We start from the raw sequence: 22688 nt of genomic DNA, 5'->3' as shown, positions 1-22688 counted from the left end.
AGTTCTGGTTGCTTTACACAAATTTGGTCTGGACCACATTGATATGTTAGATTTACAGCCAACTTAGCATCACTAAATCAATGAGAAGCATGATGTGAACTTGTCGAGACTAAGAAAGGAAGAGAAGAAATGACATTCTTTTATGCTGACACTCGGCCATTTCTTTCTGCACCCTCTTGCTTCCCTGGCTGAAGTATGCATGCATACCTGTACACAGATTTTTTTTCTCTTCCCTTATTCAGACTAAGCAGACCTAATCACACTAAGCAGACCTACTCCAATATGTAGGTTAAAAGGAAAAGTCATGGTTTGAAACCTGTGTCTGTTTTTAAGAACAAAATTATGAAGCAAAAACTCAAAATGAGAATATAAAATGAAATGTAGGGGGAAAAAAAAGATCTGTAGAACCTCCACTAGCATATTTTGCCTGCTTTATAGCTCTCCTAAACATTGAAAGGGAGCCAGAATAACTACTAGTTTCTGTGGATTTATACATGCTCTGTTCAGAAGTATACATTTCTTTCCTATCTACATTCTCTTTGCCTCCACCTCTTTCTTTTCCCATGTATTTTCTTTATGGCTTCACTCCAATTACCTCTGTAATGACAGAAAGGAACAACCAGTATTTGGAAGCAAGTTTTAGCACAACAGCCATTTGCCAACATTTTTCTTTTAGTAAGTACATCCTTAACCTTCAAGAAATTCAAAGGTAGATGCTTTTTCATAGCAGTCACCCTTTGTGTGACCAGAAATCTTGTCGTTTCCATATTGTTGAAGACATCAAGAGATGATCGCTATTTTGAAAACTGCACTGAGGACAGGGGAAATACTCTTTAAAGAGATAATTTGTTTGCTCTTCCAGATTCAAAGTTATTATAAATCCTAGGTTCCAATTTGGTTCCAATTTTCAGGAAGGGTAAGAAAGACGACTCTGGTAATTACAGGCCTGTCAATCTCACTTCAGTGCCTGGTAAAACTACAGAGAAAATTAGCCTGGGAATTATTGAAAAACACTTGAAATATAATGCAGTCATCGGTCATAGCCAACATGGGTTCACAAAAGAAAAGTTCTGTTTAAGGAAATTAACTTCCTTTTATGGCAAGGTTATCCACCTAGTTGGCCATGGTAAAGCAGTATAAGTGATTTTTTAATTTTATTGTAGGAAAGCTTTCAACATTGTCTTTCATGACATCCTTCTGGACAAAGTGTCCCACATGCAGCTAGACAAGTACACCATACGATGTGTCAACAATTTGCTGACAAGTTGGGCTCAAAGGTCTACAGTAAAAGGGGTTACATCAGGCTGGCAGCCAGTCACTAGTAGGGGTTCCACTAGGCTCCATTTTAGAGCCAGTCCTCTTCAAAGTTATTATAAAATGCCTGGATGCAGGACTCAAACTAAACTTGCAGATGATACTAAATTACAAGGAGCTATTGACTCCCTCAAGGGCAGAGAGGCCTTGCAGAGAGATCCTGATAGATTAGAGTGCTGGACAATTGCCAACTGCATGAGGTTCAACAAGAGCAAGTGCTGGATTCTGCTGCACATGGGACAAGGCAACCCTGGCTAAACATGCAGACTTGGGGGAAAAGAGGCTGAAAAGCAGCCCCATGGAAAGGGATCTGGGGGTTCTGGTTCATTTTGTTGTTGACGTGAGCCAGTGTGCCCTGGTAGCCAAAAGGACCAAAAGTATGTATCCTGAGGTGCATCAGGCACTTAGCTAGTTGAAGATAGTTGAGCTCTGCTCTGCGCTTGTATGCCCCACCTTGGGTATCATGTGCTGTTTTGGGTGCTGCAATATAAGACATAAATCTATCTAAAGGCGGGCAACAAAGATGATGAAGTGTCTAAAGGGGAAGCTGTATAAGGAGCAGCTGAAGTCACTTGGTTTGTTCAGCCTGGAGAAGAGGAGACTGAGGGGAGAACTTATTGTGACATACAGCTTCCAGATGAGGGGAGCAGAGGGGCAGGCGCTGAGCTGTGCTCTCTGGGGACAGTGACATGACCTGAGGGAATGGCATGGAGCTGGGACAGGGAAGGGTCAGGTTGACAGAGGTATCGAGAAAAAGCTCTTCATTGAGAGGGTGGCCAGGCACTAGAACAGGCACCCCAGTGAAGAGGTCACAGCAACAAGCCTGCCAGAGTTCGAGAAGCACAATGCTCTCAAGGCACATAGTTTGATTTCTGGAGGGTCCTGTGCAGATCCAGAAGTGGGACTCAATGATCCTTGTGGGTTCCTTCCAACTCAGGATATTCTATGATTCTAAGTAAAAACTGTAGCTAATGGATGGGATTTCAGACGGTTCATTTTTTTTCTCATAAATAATTTAGAATAAACAAATAAATAAGTCTGTTTGATTACACTGCATTATTACTAAAGGGAAATTTGGGGGAGTATGCAAACAAAGTAACACTCAGCTGGGCTTAGCTAAAAGGCTGACTTACTACATATGATATGGACATCTGCATGGACATGCATATGAACATGCGTTTAAAACCAACTACAAACACTAAAAATTGATTAATCTTTAATGACTATGGTCTTGACAATGATCATGCGCTGCTATTACAGAATCAGGGTTTATCTCTGTGTACATCTGTGTGTCGCTTCTGTTATACTGAGCTTCCCTCTCTCTTCCAGCCTCAATGATACACATATAGATCCGCCTTCTTTTTGTTTATACTGAAATACTTTTGAAATTTCAACGAAAAACTTAGTTTCTTTCACACCTAGGCACAAAACTATACTGACATTCCTCAGAGGTCTGAAATATTACTTATACCATGATATCACTTCTTTTCCTTTGTTAAACGATTAGAAAGGAACAGAGAAATTAGGTTTATAAGTTACACTTATAGACAACCTTACTTGTTTCTAAAATCATGATCCTTTACCAAGACAGGAACTATTTCCACCAGTTACATCCTGTCACATAGTGCCCATACAGGATATCTAAAAGATCTATTAAAGTTCTGAAGACTACCCTAGATAAAGCATAAAGTCAAAGTGACAAGTACACAAAACTAAAAGTCAGACAACAAGACCAAAGTTATAAAAATCAATTTAACATTTGACATGGCTTTTATAGCAGCATGTTTTCACTTTACAAAACCATGGCCAATACAAAGTGTAATATCCTGATGTTTATTAAATTTCCAACATTAAAAACACTATTATCACATTACTCAAAGTTAGTTGAATGAGACTTCTATGATAATTCCTTCAAACTACATGAAGAAGAACAAAGCTCATTTTTACATAAGCATGCATTAATTAAAATCTTTCAGCTCACTGTCCTTAAAAATCAGTAAACTTCGAGAAGTTCTGGAAGTATAAAGTTGTTTTTGCACACAGGGCCCAGAAGCAGACATTTCCCAGAGAATCATTTATTTATTTTTAAATCAGTCTCTCTACAGAGTACTTTACCATGCTGTATATATATATTTGCACAGTGTAAAAGCTCTTTCTTTTGTGTATCAAAAAACATGTAAAAATTTACTGCAGCTGTATCTGCTGATATATCATCAGAACACTGCTTACATGAAAAAAAATTTGCACAACTATATAGTTTTCTGAAATGTTTAATTCAAAGAATTGCATTTTTTTTTATATTTAAAAAATAGGAGAATGTATTTAAAAACACAAGGCTGTTTTTGTTGTTTTGTACTTTTAGTTTTCCACTAGACTGCACGGTAAGTCTTGTGCAATTAGGTTAACTGTTGCTTTACATTACAGATAATGAGCTAAAAGGTTTTAAGTATCTGTAGGGGGCAGTTAGATATGCTTTAGGAAATAAATGAGTTTAGTGAACGTACAGTTAAGTCAAAAAACTGCTTTACTGCACACAATTCTTTTCAGTCCCAGTGTTGCATTTTACTGGGTTAGTCAACCAGTTTCATTGCTTTTGAAGCTGAAGATTGCAAAATGGTGCTTCAGAATACTTTACGTACTTGCAATTTAAGAGCAGCATATTTAAAAAGATAGGACATAAGCAGATTTCAATACAGCAGTCTTATAGAAGCTGACTTCAACCTGATTAAATCTTACCATTGTCTACAGAAATTCCAAGAACACTTGATATCTTTCTCACACTGAAAACAGAAAAATCACTTCATTATTGGACGCTTTTTCACTTCCAGACAAACTAAATCATGGGCTTCACATTCTCCGTAGAAATTCTAAGAAGCTCATTTCTCCTTAGGAGATGTCAAAACATGGAGATATGGTCAAAGTGCAAATTTTTACTTTTAGATTAAATGTCTATAAGATCAATTGGGAAAAAAATGAAGCCTAATGAAACAAATAGAAAAAAATAATAAAGCTTAACGAAGTAAATTCTGTAACTATATGCAGCACAGAGTAGATGTGCCTATAATTGAAAAAAAAGAAAAAAACAATTTTGAAATACAGTGTGGTTAACCATGCTCCATGTTATGGCATCAGCCAGCATTGATTGTTTTATCATAAAGGAGGGAACAGACCATCGACTGATTCCAGTTATTCATTTGACCTAGAACAATAAAAGTTATTGAAATGCACTGGTGTGGCTCTGGGACCTGCCTCTGGTGTTGTGGTACTGGTTGAGGATGATGAATGTTACCATGTCATGAGACTTACTGTGGTTAAAAGTGAGAGAGTTATCCAGGCTGCTCAGCTGCTGCAATCTGGCATGCATCATTCCTGTTCTGTTACGGGAAACAGGCAATGTCTGAGATTTTCGATCATGAACTATGGATCCCAACCCCTCCTGGTTCCTGCAAGATGGGTGAAATGGGATAGAAGCAAAAGTTAGACATGTCAACCTGCAGCAAGACAGGAAGTGTTAGTTAAGCAGCTACAGCACAAGAAGTTTTATAGGAGGAATCACAATGCAACCTATTTAATGTTTTACTTATAAAACAAAAATAGGTAGCTTAAAAAAAGTATCATAGCAAACTCCTAAAATCCTCGAAGCACGACAGCAAAAGCACACAAGCAGTCACTCTGGAAATGTTAAATTTACTTCAGAGCTCTTGTGAACAAATATTTGAGAATATGAAGATTCTGAAAATATTCAGAACCCAAAACCAAATCCTCTATTTCGATTGTAAAAAAATTAGAAAAGGGTTAGAAGGACACACAGTGGTAAAATTAGAAGGCATACATGCAACAGGAAAGCAAGAATTAGCTGAGGTATTATCATGGACATCTTACCCAAGCAGGAAGGGAGAAGAGCCATATACTTTGTTAAACTTGCAGCAATCAAGTGAAGAAAACAGAAAAGTAATCTGTGTTAGCAATCAGTACAGGCTAACTTCCTATTGTGTACCACCACCAGAGCTGATGAAAAATGAAAACCAGTGCTTGAATAATTAATTCCCTGTTCCCTTTCATTCCATGTCGTTTAGGTATTTTAAGAGTACGTGCATTGATTGTGATATACTTTAGTGTAACAACAATGTGAAAGACTAGAAAGCTACAGTAACTGTGGAAATTCAATACCTCTGCAGAACACAAGATGATTCTACAGCTTAGTTCTTTTTTAGCATAACATGCAGTACACAGACTAAGCAATCAGTAAACAAAAAGGAAGCGCGGTAATCTTCTCTAAAAACTAGTCAAAAGAATTAGTTTAAAGCATTTTTCAGAAGAAAACTAAAAATTACAGATTCCTGTAAATCCAGAGTTTGAAGTACATTAAAGCACAAAGGTTACAATCAAAACATTAAGAAAGCCACTGATTTTTATATATACATATAATTTTTTTTTTTAAAGGTGTGTGAACACAGAGGAGATCCTTTTCTGAAAAAAAATCCAGGAAGGTAGTCATGTTTGTTGTTTGTAGAATCAGATTCACATACTATCATATCTAAATTAAAATCTAAAAAGCTAACATCTTAGAATACCTTACTATCCTAATGTCAGCAATAACTTTCTCACCAAGTTCAGAAGGGCCAGTATTTCAATGCCATAAGTTTAATTATAATATTATAATTATAATATTATATTATTTTAGTATTATTAAAATTATAATAATATACTTCACCATGTCAACTACAGTGTGAAGTCTAAATGAATTGCTATATTTTATTCTATTAAAAAAGTATTTTGCATTAAAAAACACATTAATGCAAAGATATTCAAATAATTTAGGACATTTCAGAGATTTTCTCCTAAACAGACATCAGTGGGAGCACGCAGGTATCTAGCAGTACTTCAGACATCGAACTGAAAAACAGGAGAACTGGAATGTCCACCACTCACCTTTCAGTAAAATCACTACATTAAATTTCTAAAACATTTCAACTGACATGGTTTTATGGCCAAGTGAATAAACAAAACATTAAAATAAATAATAAAACTTCTTCTCCAAAGACATTATTTCAATGAAAAAAACTGCTGTAAAAAGATAGTATGAAGGGCAAGTAAACTTTAAAGTAGTTAATTATAAGCACAACACACATTGTTCTAAAACAGATACCAGACTTTCAGATAGGACACAGAATTATTAATATTAACCAGTTGCTTACTTCAAAATTATATATCATTTTACAATAACTTTTCTACTCCCACACACTAGTGTACACATTATTATTCCTAATGTACACACTAGTGTACACACTATTATTCTTAGTGGACAAGCCAGCTAAATTAAAATTCCACACAGTACCTGGCTATGTATCGTTTTCCCATGTACTGGAACTGATGTAAGCATACTCTGCAGAGAACACAAAAAGTCAGAGAAACAACACTTAAAACAATGCAATATAAATTTATGTACATTTATTATGTATGTTATAAATTTATGTACATTGGAATTATTTAACTATTATTTTCATTTAACTTTAAACTCTTAAGTCATAAAACTTAACTTCTCCCACCCTTGAAATTCCTTTCCAAACCTCAAGCCAAGAAAAATTTTCAAAGCAGACACAGCTGCTTTGAAATCAATCATGGATGGTTGTTGTTTTCGTCAAATTGGGATTAATGTCAAAGACGTAAGGCTGCCTCAAGAGCACACCTATCTCAACTTATCTGCATCAAAACACCTAGTGGGAGTCTAACAGTGCCAAGCTAGAAGAGCAAACTGTGAAAAAACAGAGCACATAAGAAAAACATAAACACAGAGTCCAGTGCTTCATAGAATCACAGAATGGCTGAGCTTGGAAGGCACCTCTGGAGGCCATCTGATTAAAACCCCTTGCTCAAACTGGGCCACCCAGAGCAGGTTGCCCAGGACCATGTCCAGGCAGCTTTTGAAGACCTCCAAAGAAGGAGACTCCACAGCCACTCTGGGCAATTTGTACCAGCGCCCACAGGTTCACCCACAGGGTAAGGAAGTGCTTCCTGATGTTTACACAGAACATCTTGTGCTCCAGTTTGGGTCCATCTTGTATGGATTCATCTTGTATAGACTTTTAATATGTATAGAGAAGTAATGTTTAGTGTCAATTATTACAAACAAGATTCCATTACATGAAATGAAGTTCACAGTTATAAGTAATTTACAAATGAACAGCAATGTAAGATGTAAAGAACAGAAAAAGAAAGAAAGAAAGAAAGAAAGAAAGAAAGAAACAGCGATAACCAGGTATTACATATATATAGATATATGCACATTTTGAAAAATGTGAATAAGGGTTCAAAATAAGGTGAAAAAATCAAAATGTATGCCCTCCAGCCTAAGTTTCCTTGGTAACAGGTTACTTCATTGTTGTTTTATTTTATTTTATTTATTTATTCCCCATTTTTTAAGGTCTCCAGATTCCAGGACATCAGCAACAGAGTTCTGACAAAACTATTTTCTAAAGGGAATCTTCTTTTACAATAATAAGAAGATAAAGACATATCCTAAAAGACATTTTTTGACATTAAAAAAAAAAGTCTACACTTAAACGTGTATTTTTAAGAAATCAAAATACTACTGGTTCAGATCCAGTGAGAAGATTGAGACTATAACCTAATTTGCCAAGCTTATCTTTCTCTACAACTATCTGAAAAGAGGTTGCAGCAAGGAAGGTGTAGGGCTCTTCTCAGGTGCCAAGTGATAGGATGTGAGGAAACTGCCTTAAGCTGTGCCAGAGGAGGATTATACTAGGTATCAGGAAGAATTTCTTCATGTAGAGTGTGGTCAGCATTGGAACGGGCTGCCCAGGGAGGTGCTGGAGTCCCCATCCCTGGAGGCACTTAAGAGATGTGTGGCACTTCGGGATATGATTTAGCATTGGACTTGTAGTGTTAGGTGGATGATTGGACCTGACGATCCTAAAGGCCTTTTCCAACCTAAATGATTCCACATGGGAATTATATTTTGTATTCCTTAAACTGCTATTGTGACGGAAATCTCTGATAATCAGTAATTTGAGATTACTGATTTGATTACAAACCAATCTTATCCAGCCCTTAAATAAGAGACCACTAATGGCAAAATACTGCTCACCAATTTGGCACAGTTTCCACCTCTTGCTTCAATCTACTACATATGCTCATTTACTTGCTCTGTTCTGTTTCTGGTACAATCAACATAATGCCAGATGTACTCAATGGATGAATTAAAATACTGTCTGATATATATTTCTAAAATGAACTTTGAGTATCACATTCCATAACACAATTAATTACCGATACTACAATGACTGGGCCTGGACTATGGAAACTAAGGAAAACAGTTCAGTGAAACAAGGCATGCAGAAAGACTTCTGTGTTGTCCCACTTCAAGCAGACAGCACCTTCCTCGCTTTCTGTTTATGTATCAGTTAATTCTCATGAACAAATAATACTAAATATGGATAGGCCTGCTGTGTAGCAGTTGATAACAAATAATAAATTCATCATACATCTTTTTGTTCACAGTATGCTGGAAGACTCAAGAGGAAAGCTAGGAGGACAGTTCATATTCACTTTGTTTCTGAAGTGAAACGATTCAGTCAGGTCAACAAGAGAATCTCTGATCATTTTATATGAGCACAATGATATTCTGAGTACTACTCCCTATTTAGGAACTTCCTGAGATCACTTCTGTATAGACTAATTCCAGAACTATTATGGAATCAGACAGACGTGCAATTATGCACACCAAGTCAAGGATTTATAAACCAAGACTGAAAAGGTATTACTTTTCAAATACAGAAAGAATAACGCACATACATTTATTTTCACACTCAAGACTTTAACAGCATTGTGAAATGTATGATTTTATGCTAAAATCAACAAAAATCTTACTCTGTAATAGTGAAAAAGTCCATTAGTTCAGATTTTGTAGCCTTGTTCCAATATGTAAACAATGCATCTAGGAAAATGAAAAAATATTAGAAACAAGACAGTCAGTAAGTACAAAAAAGCATTAATTACAGGAGTTAAAAAGCTCTAAGCTTTCAGATAATGAGGATTTAGAGAATCTAAAAATGGCTTGTGGGGTTACAAATGATGATTACTATTTGAAGATTTCCTTGAAGCCGATTATAGAATTGCATGTCAATTCTCCGTGAATTTCTGCAATATGCTTTTAATTAATCCATAATATTCCCATACATTTTCATATTTTAAAGAGTGATAATTGTGTAGTCAATGGTGACTACGGAGTTGCAAAAAAAAAATACGATTTAAGAAAATGTTGGGCTATTATTTCTATAATCTGCTTCCATTTATAGATTGGTCTCAACATTTTTTTTATTAAAAGTTATGATTTCTTCCTTTGTAATTTACAGTGTTTTTCAGCTTTGGTTGGGTTACTATGGCAGCCATAGATTAGTCAGCAAATCAAAGTTATATGCACAGATTTTTAAAAAATGGCTATGCATTTTTTACAAAGTTTGTAGTTGCATAGCCAAGACCTGGTCTCTTGTCAAAAATGTTGCTTGACAAAAAATGACACTTGACAAAAATGACATTTGCTCTTTTCCAGAAGAATCACAACCACAAAACAAATTAAAAAAAGAGCTTGAGCTTCCCAGAAATTATGATTATTTCAAAGTATAAATTAGTGAAAAAGGTTATTTTTTATTATTCTTTTTAGTTGAAAAACATAAAATATCTATGTAATTACATGAAAATCTAACAGTGTGACTGGATATTAAGTACTTATTAACCTTTCAATTCTCATTCTTGATTCAATGGTGTAATAAATTAGAGTTCAAATAGCAGTACATAAGCTTGATTTTTAGAAATTTACATAAAATAGGCACAGAAAATAATTACTGACTTTTGACATTTTCTTCTCTTTTTTTTTTTTTTAAACCAAGTGGACACCAATCCCCCCCCTCTTCTCCCCCTCCCCCCCCTCCCCCCTTTTTTTTATATATATTGATCAAGGATAGGCATGATTGTAATGTTAAGGATTTGCCATTCGTGCAGTATTTCTATGGCTCCAGATCCTCCTCCTCCAGGACAGTACAATTCTTTCAAAAATTTCAATGGTTACTACCCCAAACATCCCTGGAGAATGCAAGCACTAATGTCTCCATTCCAGAAATGGAAACATACACTGTGATCAGATCACTTGGTTCTTTGTCATACAGGAAGTTCTGCAGAAGGGAGAACTCATCTAGCCCTAAACTCTTTGACCAATCAAGTGTTCTTGACCTCCATTTGCCAAATCAGATTCTACTATCAAACAGAAACATACGCTTGCTTACCAAGTCTTGTAGCCTCACACTTTTCAGGAATAATGAATATTTAATGGCTACAAGTCTTTAGTCAGCTTCAAGGTTGATTGATCACACATTTAGTAAAACAAGGCACAACATGATGTCTATGCCTAAAATATTCTGCAGATTTTTAAAGGGTATTTAAGTCACATGCATAAATCTAAGGCATCATCTCAGATTTATGAAAAATAGGTTGCGTTACCTACCCTCTGACATACTTCTTAAGATATGAAGGAAACACATGAGCAGACTCTTGATTTCTGCTTGGTCAAGTTTGTCATATCGAACAACAGAACTTCCTAAAGTGCTGCTCTGTTGGTTCTGAAGAGAAAACAGATGTATTTTGGCTGAAAAGTTCTTAAACTGATAATGAACTAAAATGTTTTAAATTGCCTTATTAATTCCTGCAACAGAAAAAGGATCTCAGAATGAAGACAAAAATGTTTTATGTAGAGACATGTCACTAAAACACACATTGCACACATGAAGCATACAAAATTAAACCTCTTTACCTTTGTTTTGTTTTATTTCCTTCTTTGTACATTTTTTTCCCCCAGAAGGATGAGTAAGAGGAAAAGTTACCTGACAGTGACTTTAAATCAAGTTAATTACATATAGATACCACAGTGTAGAAATCAGGCATGCCCTTTTTGGTTAGTTAAAATACTTTAAAAATACATGCTACTGTTAAGCTATATATATACACACACACACACTGCCCCTTTGCTTTTGAAGAGAGTATGTTGAACTGTAGGCAGAGCCTCCACTAAATTTCTTCTATTTAAAGATAGAAGAATCCCAAGGGATTCTTGTATGGGAATAATGTGTATTTTGTAAAAGCACCTACTGATAAGTAACATGCCATTGCCTCAGAAAAAAACTTTTCCTCCCACTTCAAAATCTAGTTAATCAGCAATACTCAATATTGAAGAAAATCTGTCCAAAAATAAGAAGAAAATCATGACTTTCAAAATATGTACCACAGAAAGAGCTACCAAAAGGAAAAAATAAAACTCTGAGAATATAGAAACAGAGCTTTAGGCAATATCTTGTTTGTAAAAGAATCATTTCCACACAATCAAGCATTATAAAATCCTCAGTCTGAAGCTTTTACAGGTATGCTATATAAATATTTGCTTAAAGGTTATATTATGCCCTTTTTAGTGCCTAACCCTCACTTACTTAAGTGAGGCCACTTATCCCAATGGAAGATGAACCAGGCATTTAGCCAGTTTTCCAGAGAGCTAACGTTCTAGTATAATCGAGCTGTGCAACAGTTTCTACAAAGAAGTTTGATCATCTTGGCCTCATTATCTTTTTAAGGACATATATACCAATCTAGGAGAAAACCCTTTATATCAAAATTAGTAAAACAAAAATGAAAATAAAAACAGACTTAAGGGAGAAAAGCACTTGGTTTCACAAACTAAGCAAGAACTGTTTATACTCCAAGGGCAGAAAAACCTAGGAACACTCCTGAAAGCAGGAGACATGATAATCCATGACATCTTACAGCACACGCATCAATTGACTACTAAGCCCTTTAGCACACTCCAAAAAAGGAAAGAATCACTATCGTAAAACAATCTGTGCAATCTGTTATATACTAGTCATTGAATGGACATGCAGTGGCATGTGAAACTATATTTAATATTGTAATTTAGGAGGAAATGGACACCTGCATGAACCTGATTACTGAAGATTCTAAAGACCTCACGAACTGTTCATCTTTGAAGTATCTCTGGTAAATGAGGAAGTGCTACTATACAGCTCTACAGATATTGAAATAGAGCAGGCAATTATAGGGTGGAAGAGCAGAAACTGAATTTGAATTTCCTAGATTTTTTGATACTGTTCAGAAATAAAACTCCCCCTGAAACAGTTGAAAATGTACATGGATAAAACTAGGACTACAGCTACTCACAGGTTTTTTTTTAAATAATCTCACTAGCATATAAAATATGTACATATTAAAATAAAAATAGCTATACTTCAGCAAATTATGTTTCTACAAGCATTGCTCTACAGGCTGTTCTGAAACAAAATTAGAACAAAACCATGGCTCTTCAGTAATTATATCAAACAATGAGAAAAAAACTGAAGATACGTGCAGTGAACAACTAGTCTACTAGAAAGAGTTTGAAAAGCAATGAATTAGAAGCCAGCATTAAGTATTATTCAGGGAAAATGCTAACAGCATGCAAAACATAAAACCTGCACTACCTAAATTGGCAGACCAGAGTAGAATTTTCAAAGGATGGAGACTCCTTTGAAAGCTCTTTTACTTAGTAAAAACACTACACATTAGTAATTAACAACATGAAAGCTAAGTAATAGATGACAGAATTGCCATTTAGCAACAGCATATGTCCAAGATATTTATTTACTTGGTCACTGTCAAAGATTTTTTTAGTCCTATTTATATTAAGTACCATAAGACTCAAACTCTGCTGATATTTAAGCTGATTGGGTATTTCTGGTTTAATTAAATCATGAACTATCACAGGTTTGCCATTTAATGGTATTTTATATGGTTGCTTTGTACATATTTGCCTTCAGATTCAACTGTTGCAAAGAAGTGGCAAAACTGTTGATCACACACTTCACTCAGAAGCTTAAATATACCAAGCACCAAAAAAAAAAAAAAAAAATACTTCTTGTAACTGAAGAGGGAAAGCAGCATGCATAATTTTCTCTGGTAAAACTGGAATTGTCAGAAGTGAAAAATCCATAGTAACACGGTTTTTCTTTGCAGGGTGAGAATTTTCTTCTTCTTCTCCATTAGGACGCATAGCATGAGCAGAGTGCCTTCTGAGAAGCTTCTCTCTCTGCCACACGAAGGCATGTCAGGGTCAAGGGGAAAAAGTTAACATGTTGTGACGTGCACAACAAGATCTAAGAAAACGAAACGTGATCAGCATCAATACAAGGTCTAGAAAGACATGACTGAATAACTCATAGCTACTGCAGCCAAAACTCGTACTTTGTAATAGGTTGAAAGTGCAATGATTTAGAAGAGTCAAACATAAGAGAAGTTACCTAGAGAATACATGGCAATTGATTTTAAAAGATTCGATTTAAAATGCTATGTGTACTGTGGGTAGAACAGATAGAGTGAAGATCTCCACAAAAATCAAAGTTCTCCAAACCAGAATTCAGTTCTCTCAAGCAAAATTTACTACACTTCACCTAGTGCATTTACCTAGCGAAAGGAAACCACAACCACCTGCTTATGTTTCTAAATTGAAAAATCCATTTGCATTTTCTGCAAAACAGCTTAATAAACGCAATGCTAGAAGAGCTCATATGACACCTGTTCTGGGGAAAAAAATGTAAAACACTGCTCTGCGGTTTTTCTAAAAAGCCCAATTCCAGTAGAGATTATGAAAGTTAACTAGAAATTATGGGTATTTTGTTGTTGTTTGTTTTTATGTTTGGAGGTGTGTGTGCTAGTTTTTGTGTTTGTTTGTTTTTTACCTTGTCAAGGGAATTGCTTTTGTCACTGTGTCTTTCAGGAAGACTGTTTCCCGAGTCTGTACTTATAAGAGAGCCTCTTGAGTCAGCATTCCTCACACAATTAATATTTGGAGTTGATGTGGTGTACGGGGAAGCTAAACAAAACAAAATGATATAAAAATCTCAAACGATACATATACTGAAAAAGTCACTCCATAGTCAGACTTCTAAAACCACCATATATGTATGTATTTCTTAAGAAGGCAAACAATTACATTTAGGACCCGAGGGAATGGCTTGAAGCTGCAACAGGGGAGATTCAGGCTGGATATCAGGAAAAGGTTCTTCACTGAGAGGGTGGTCAAACATTGGAACAGGCTCCCCATGGAAGTGGTCACGGCATCGAGCCTGCCAGAGTTCAAGAAGCATTTGGACAATGCTCTCAGACACATGGTCTGATCTTTTGGGTGACCCTTTGGGGACCCAGGGTTAGACTAGATGAACCTTGTGGGTCCCTTCCAACTCGGATATTCTATGATTCTACATACTTTTAACGAAGGTAAGCTTATTCTATATTTTCAGCAGTGTGCGTACACACGCACTTGCAGATTTACGTAGAAATACATGCACACTGATATGTAAAAACATATGTATCAATAGATATATACTTGCATGAAAAAACAAGTTTGTAGAAAACTTCCTCATTTTTCAGATGGCTTTTTTTTAATTGACTAGTAACTGATATAACTAATTACAGCAGATAACAACAAACAGAACATCACGTTAAGAAAGAGAGGAGGATAGCCACAAGTGCAAGCAGTATTCCACTTAGAGGTGGAAAATTCACAGAATCGCAGAATGGTTTGGGTTGGGAGGCACCCTAAAGACCACCCAGTTCCAACCCCCCTGCCATGGGCAGGGACACCTCCCACCAGACCAGGTTGCCCAAAGCCCCATCCAGCCTGGCCTTGAGCACCTCCAGGGACACCTCTGCACCTCTGGGCAGCCTGTGCCAGTGCCTCACCACCCTCACAGTGAAGAATTTCCTTCTTATATCTAATCTAAACCTACCCTATTTCAGTTTAAAGCCATTTAAACTAAACAATCATTTTATTATTTACAAATCCATGGATTATGGTGCTCTTGCCATAAGTGACTAAGGCTATTCTTGCCTCCTATTTCTCTGCAGCAAGACAACTATAAACTTCGATGGGGGGGGCAGGGAGGGGGGGAAACAGCTCTCTTCAGGAAATAGCTTTACTTTCAAATAGAAAAACAAAACAAAACAAAAATCCCCAAAGAAAGATCTCGTTTGCAGTCTGAATTCTGGACCTAACAGAATAGCTGATTGCATTAGAGTTCTGTACAAGTGACAACCAAGTACAGAATCAAAAAGCAGCCAAACCTATACACGAAACAATTACTTTTAGTAATTAAAGAAAAATAATTTGTTTCTGTTTTTAAATGCTTACCAATGCCAGAGATAACACCAAACAGATCTTTAGGAAGATTGTTATCCAATGTGTTTACTGATTTTTGTGGTGTTACTAGTTGATTTGCAGTCGGCAAATTAAGTGCATCATCCTTTGCACTCTGCTTGGAAAAAAAAAGAAAAATGTGATTATTGTTTTCCAACATGGGTTTAGTTAGTAATACATATTTTACCTTCTAGTGCAGAATTTGTTATGTATTTCTTTCTTATTTAATTTCTATTGGCAATGCTCAAAAGCATGTAATGAGACGTTCAGGCTTTTGAGCAAGTCTGAGATAGCCTCAAAGTTAAAGTACCTCAGCAAAAATTGAAAATATGAATATTCCATACAATTTTTAACAATGTAATACAGATGTTGCCAAAACACCCAGACTACCTTTATTTCAAACTTCCAAACATTTCTGTTGTTAGAAGGGTATTGTGAGTTTCTTTCTTAATTAGCAAATGGAACACAGCAAAATATGGAAAAAAAATAGAGATTTGTTTAATCATTAAATCTTGATTCAATTATTGTATGAGACCATAATATATCAATATACTTCTTCACAAATTCCCTTTGAATTCATGCTCCTGTAATCCTCTTCTCCTACAGCTGTTCCAAAAGCATATTTCTTTAAGGCTAAAAACTCTAATTTCTAGAGAATTAACTAAATTTATTTCTGGTCTGTTTATGTCAGTGTTGGACTGAACTGGAAAACTGGGGTTACAAAAAAAAAAACAAAAAACAACCACACCTCCATCTACCACCAACATCCAGTCTTTTCTGCTGAACAGCACAGAAGCTAATGAATCCGTTGTGACTTTAGCAAACATAACTAATTATCTGCATTAGACATCAGGGGAGTATTCTCTGACATGAGTATGAAGTATGTACAAGTGCCTCCAGTACCTCTACAAGAGTAGAGGCAAACTGTTTATACAAATTGTCAGGGAAACTAATGAGAAGTTCAATTTCTGTGTTAAAAAAAGAGACATCATAATTTAATGAAATCTTATCTTACAATAAGTTTATCAAAACCTGGGTAATAGACACAAAAGGAAGGCAATGAAATTGCAGAAACAACTGTTGTTTTTTCTTTTGTTTTTGCTGTTTTTGTTTTGTTTGTTTTCTACTTTAACTATACTTTTCCTTCACCTTCTTTTTGACTCCTCTAAAAAGAACAGCTAAAGATGCACTGGGAGAAAAAGTAAGGTGTTATATGGTAGTATAAGCAAATGACATTAGAATGATGCTGCAGTAGTCTGCGAGGCCAGACATTCTCCACAGATTTTCTGAAGTTCAACTGAGGATTACTAAATGTACTGTAACTTGTATGTAGGATCAAGCTGGACAACTATGACGTTAGTCATAAAACTTAGCTGGACCAGAGAAACAGCAGCCAAAACCATGAAAGGTAACTAAACTTCTAATATAGTATAAAGCAAAGAGAGCAAACTCACAGGATTTTGAAACTTAAAACTCTTTACCGGAAACATGCGGTATTTTATATACACATTACCAATAAATTATGATAAAAAATAATTCAGAATACCAGCTAGAAACGGTCACTCACATTGCTTGAAGGATTAACAGGAAATGGAGACACATCTTTAACATTGATCCGTTGAACATTTTCTATAAGCAGTCCAAAGAGTGGCAAGTACATAGTGGCTATTCTTGCTTGATGGCTCTAAATAGAGTTTTACAGTTCATTATCAAATTACAGATTTGATTTCTAATCAAAGATTATTTTTTAACACTATTCCTTAATTACAAAAAAGAAGCATTTAACAAACGTTTGTTATGACAGAGTCAAAATTCGTAAGTTCCTAAGTGCCAAAAGCCATGGTCACCATTACTTCATTGTAATTCAAAGAAGGTCAACAAATTTTCTTTACTGTTTCAATATAATGCAGAAAAAAATCTAAATTAATGTGATTTCAGCTAAGAGTAGCAAAGTAAATTAACTTTACATTAGCTTGATAAATTCATGACAGTATCTTAATATTTAATGGCTTCTTCACAGCACAAATGAATCCATGTTTTAAAACAAAAAGTCCAGGAAAAACATCACTCAAAATTTACTATTATGCCTTGTAGCTTTCTTATACTCACTTTATCAATAATAGATGACAGAAGGACAGCTCCCAAATATTAAGAGCTAATGTTTAATGAAAATAAGAGCTTTTAAAACAGTTTGTAAAGAATCTAAGCACAATAGTTAAGTTACACTATACCAAAAACATAACAAACAGATGTAAATTATGCTAAAAAAGGTACATTGTGCTCCCATTTGGTAAAAACATTCAGGTTTGCAGATTGAATTTGATACAATTGTCATAACTATTTTCATTACAGACACAACCTGAGTAGAAATAGCATGGCTGCAAATTAATAAATTTTTGTGAAAGAAAAAAAACACTCTTACATGTGTGCACTATTATTTTGTACTACTAACATAGAAATACACTTACCCTGGAAGCATATCTATCATCAAAAGAATGCTTTATCATCAAATTCTTGAGCACACTAATAGCAATCTGCCGCACTTCTCTGAACTCCTGTAATGCATTTCCCACCTCCCTTAGAAGCAGTCCCACTAAGAAGTGATTCTTACAGAACTCATCTGTTAGTGAATAGTCCAGGTGAAGGTCTGGAGGTAAAGAAGTTCTATGTAAGAAATGGCATTATTTAAACTAATTTATCAATTAACTTAATATTAATATTTCCAAGGTTATTGGCAGTCATATGTATTCATATTCAGATATTCATTAATATAATCATAAATATGCGTGTTTGTGTGTGTGTATATATATATATGTCACATTAATGCATAATTATGCAATTATTAAACAGTGATGTATATTCAATCAACAGAAGCTGGAAAAATATAAATATTTGAAAATATATATTTTTAAATCATATGTTCTTAAAATATTGTCCAATATTCAAAAGTCTTCCTAATAAAATTTACATGGATCAGTACCTTATAGCTTCATATTCAACGTTTAAATCTATATTTATGCACTGAAATGGCACATAGTGCATAAAGGTTATGCACATCCTATATTTCAGAAATTTAGTTGTATGGCAGAAAGAGGATTTAGGTTTTGGTCTGTAGTTCAGTCCCAGGTTAGTAAACTTGAAGGATTGCAAGCAAAACATGGATTTTACAAGTTTTAGATTTTTGTGCCGCAGTTTTAAGTTCCTTCTTCAATATCTTCCATATGCACCTATTACAAATATAGACTATAAAGCCTGCTAACAACTGATCTTAGTTAGTTCATAATTTCTAAGAAAATAATCCCCAAAGTTTGCAATGGATAATAAAAGCGTAATGAAGAGACTGCATTTGCATCACACACGCCCAATTTAAACAATTTCATCTCATCAGCACACAAAAGGACACAAAAGATATTTAAACAAACTAACTTAAATCCATATAAATTAGAAGTGCATTGTAATACAATAAGCATTTTTTGCTACATTTGATTAAATTACTATATATTCTAGAAATATTTACATATTCAGTGTTAATTGCACTAGAAATGGGATTAAAGAACATTTAATTTTAACATTTGGCTTTAACCATTACAATGTAATTTTATCTCACAAAATATTTCATATCTCTTAGTAACTGTAAGTCTATGCTAAGCCACATATAGAGATACATATATAGACACACACAAAAACACACAGCACATCTTAAAGTCAAACTGCTCCCCTACAGGAGTATTTTATGTACTAAAAATAATCCACCTAATATATGGAGTAAATATATAACAAATTAAGAGAAACTTTAGCTTAAAAAATCTTACTAGAATGTATATAATTTAAAAATATCTACAAAGATGCTTTTTAAGAATTTCTCACATTCGCTTTGATTGCTCAATAGAATAGTAAAAGCCAGATACTAATCTGAAAACACTTTCATTTTTGAAAGTCCTCCCACTACAGGAATCCATGAAATCAGAAAGAAGCAGAGATACAATGGCACAAACTTGCTACAGTCCTCTTTGTAACTCACATAAGAGCCAATCTCATGTCAACTGAGATCTCCTACTTGGGACACCAACACAGGGCCAGAAACATTTCCAATAAAGGTCTTCTTTCCTGGCCAAACTCCTAGTTCACCAGCGAGCAGGATTTTACACTGTTCTTTACTGTGTAATCAGAAACACTATTTTTTCTATTTTTGCTATTCTTTGAGGAATAAAAGGAAAAAGCCAAAGACAAGCTCAAGCTCTATGCAGTCCTCTAGCTCTTACTCCCAAATCTTGTTCTATCCGCTTGATGAAAGCTTTAACTAGCTATACCCAAATTTACTAAGCCAGTATTTCAGAAAAAAATTTAATCTAATCCACAAAAATACAATTTTAGTCAGCTTTACTTGTTATCTGTAAAGGTACTTTCCTCATTTCTGTTTATGGCTGTTTGCTGTAGTTCAATGCTTGGAAGACATTAGTAATATCTTCAGAGCCACAAATATAATAACTAGCATACTGTTTGTTTTGGCTCAAGGTTGGAAGTACCAGGAGCCCAGATGGGCTAAATAGGGCACTCATGACTGAGCTACGGTGCAAAAATTCATGAACGTGAGATGGAAGCAAAAACAAGGTACAAAGGAGGAATGGTCACGTATAAAGGGATAGTGCCAGGAAAGCCATAGCTCAGCTACAGCTGAAACTGGTAACAGACTGCGGTGGTGCGGGATCCCCCCTCCCCAGGCCACTCTGTGATCTCAAGGTAAACTAATGTTACGTTCTTGGCATTGTTACAAGTGCAGTGAGTCAGGATAGTTAGGCACTCCCTAACTGTACCTGGAACTCCTGCTACCTGGATACCAGAACCATACAATCTGGAAGGTACTAGATAGTACGGTTGGTTGGCAACACAAGAATTACCCAACCTGAATTGTGGCCAGGATGGAAAAACACTGACTATAGCCAACCATCTCACAGTCCTATAAATACCGGTCCTAAGCAAAGAGCCCTTTTGAGCTCTCCAGAACCAGAGCGGGCTATGACCTAGGATCTCCCCCTGAGGTGGGACACCTCTCAGGGCAAGACTCCTTGAGGTTCAGTGATCGTCCGCTGAATACACCGACGCGGAGGAGGGTGAGTAATTCACCAAAAGAGAAGTTCTTGAGCACACAACTGAGTTTAGTAATCCCCAGTATCTTGTTGTACAGACATCCCTAATCCCTTACTGCATAGAAATCCCCAGTCTCTTGTTGTATAGAAACTGATTCCTTGCCTTAAGTCTTCTGTGTGAACCTTGCCATTTACAAATCTTTAACTAAGTCATTGTTTTTATTGTAGCAAATACTACCAAACCATTGTGTTAAATAGGCTAATGATTAACAGATGATTAAGTGCTACTAAAGAAAAAAAAACATACAATCTATTTTTTGATTTACCCCAAAGGAATTAATAATAAACCTTAAACTGCTGATACATCAGATCTGCGTAAAAATGTCATTCATGACACGGACATCAATGGCAACAAGAACAGTTTCTACCACTGTAGTAGCATTAAACGGCTGAACAAGGAAAACACAGGACATTTGCTGAATGGAGATGGTGATTTAAAGAAAGTGGAGTTGGGTAAGACCAAGGTACCTTCGTTACTTTCACTGCCATGGTTCCTAGGCCTTAAGAGTCTAGGGATTAGGTTCAAGAAAGGGATTTATCAGTAGTGGATGAGAATCATGTCAGGGATCTCCTAAGAGACTTCCAACCATGCAAATCCATGGCACCAGATGAGATGCTGAGAGAGTTAGCTAGTATCATTGGAAGGCCTCTCCCTATCACCTTTGTTAAGCCATGGAGATCAGGGAGCTCCCATAATCAGTGTCTTGCAATGACTGAAGAAAAGCAGATGTAACACACATCCAAAAAAAAAAACAAAAAAAACCCCATGAATTAGAGGACTCACATTGGTCCCTGGTACATTCATGGAGTGAGTCCTCTTAGAAACCATTTTTTGACATGTGAAGGAGAAGAGTATGACCAGGAACAGCCAGGATAGATTTATCCAGGGTAAACCATATATCCTGGTTTAAGCTGGGATAGAGTTAATTTCATTCTTAGTAGCTGTTACGGTTCTGTGTTTTGGAGTTAGGATGAGAATAACGCTGATAAACACACTGATGTTTTAGGTGTTGCACGACAGTGCTTACACTTAGTCAAGGACTTTTCAGCTTCTCATACTATCCTGCCAGTTAGGAAGCTGGAGGTGCACAAGAAGCTGGGAGGGGACACAACCAGGACAGATGACCCAAACTGGCCAAGGGGGTATCCCATAGCATATGACAACATGCTGAACATTAAGATGGGTTGGCTGGCTGGGGTGGAGGAGTGCCTGCTGCTCAGGGTCTGACAGCATTGGTCAGTGGGTGGTAAGCAATAGCATTGTGCATCACTTGCTTTGTATATTCTTTTATTATCCTTCCCTTTTCTGTCCTATTAAACTGTCTTTTCTCACAAGCTTTTGCATTTTTTTTTCTCCTTGATTCTCTCCTCCATCCTACTGGAGGTGAGGGGTGATTGAATAGCTGTGTGGTGCTCAGCTGCCTGCCAAACTGGACCTGACCAGTCAAAGCTTTTACATACTGTAAAAGGGGGTAAAGTTTCTGTAGCCAGCTGGAGGAAAGGAACTCATCCATGAGTCAGTATAGAGACAGAGCATGCTTGACTAACCTGCCTTTTATAAGTAACTTATTAGATCTGTGGATATGGGGAGAATAGCACTTACCAGCATTGTCTCTGACAGCATCATTGAATCTAACCTGGGACATTACAGTCTATGTGAGTAGACACCTAAATGTGCCAAAGAGCTACGTGGATCATTGGGCTCAGAGACTGGTGTTTAATGGCTTGTACCTTACTTGGAGACCAGCTACAACAGGAGTTTTCCAGACTCTATCCTATTTAAAACTACTTCATCCAGAACCTGAAAGAGGAAATGGAGTGCACCCTCCTCAGGTTTGTGGACGGCAGAAGACTGAAGGGTACAGTTCATATGCTTGGGCGCAGGGCTGCATTTCAGAAGAATCTAGATAGGCTAAAGGAACTTGAATCAACTCAACAGGGACAAAAGTAAAATTCTGCACCTGGGATGGATGAACTCC

General features: G+C 36.0%; 1 protein-coding gene across 5 annotated transcripts in view; it reads right to left on the bottom strand.

The window, feature by feature from the left end:
• The window catches only part of DOCK9 (dedicator of cytokinesis 9), a 131036-nt gene that overhangs the window by 24216 nt on the left and 84132 nt on the right, over nucleotides 1-22688 (bottom strand). For 2 of the 5 annotated variants that reach the window (XM_035557058.2, XM_035557057.2), the window contains exons 31-38: nucleotides 18031-18209; nucleotides 17130-17246; nucleotides 15557-15677; nucleotides 14106-14239; nucleotides 10835-10949; nucleotides 9205-9271; nucleotides 6653-6700; nucleotides 4621-4757 (exon numbers count right to left, since the gene is read on the bottom strand). In XM_035557058.2, the coding sequence (XP_035412951.1) occupies nucleotides 4621-4757; nucleotides 6653-6700; nucleotides 9205-9271; nucleotides 10835-10949; nucleotides 14106-14239; nucleotides 15557-15677; nucleotides 17130-17246; nucleotides 18031-18209 (918 nt within the window). Of the gene's footprint in view, nucleotides 1-4050; nucleotides 4095-4620; nucleotides 4758-6652; nucleotides 6701-9204; nucleotides 9272-10834; nucleotides 10950-14105; nucleotides 14240-15556; nucleotides 15681-17129; nucleotides 17247-18030; nucleotides 18210-22688 lie in introns of all 5 variants that reach the window. The other 3 variants (XM_050713787.1, XM_050713788.1, XM_035557060.2) reach the window with 3 other exon arrangements.

This window comes from Cygnus atratus, chromosome 1, assembly GCF_013377495.2.
Source record: "Cygnus atratus isolate AKBS03 ecotype Queensland, Australia chromosome 1, CAtr_DNAZoo_HiC_assembly, whole genome shotgun sequence".
NCBI lineage: Eukaryota > Metazoa > Chordata > Aves > Anseriformes > Anatidae > Cygnus > Cygnus atratus.
This window is presented reverse-complemented; position numbering and strand designations above follow the sequence as displayed.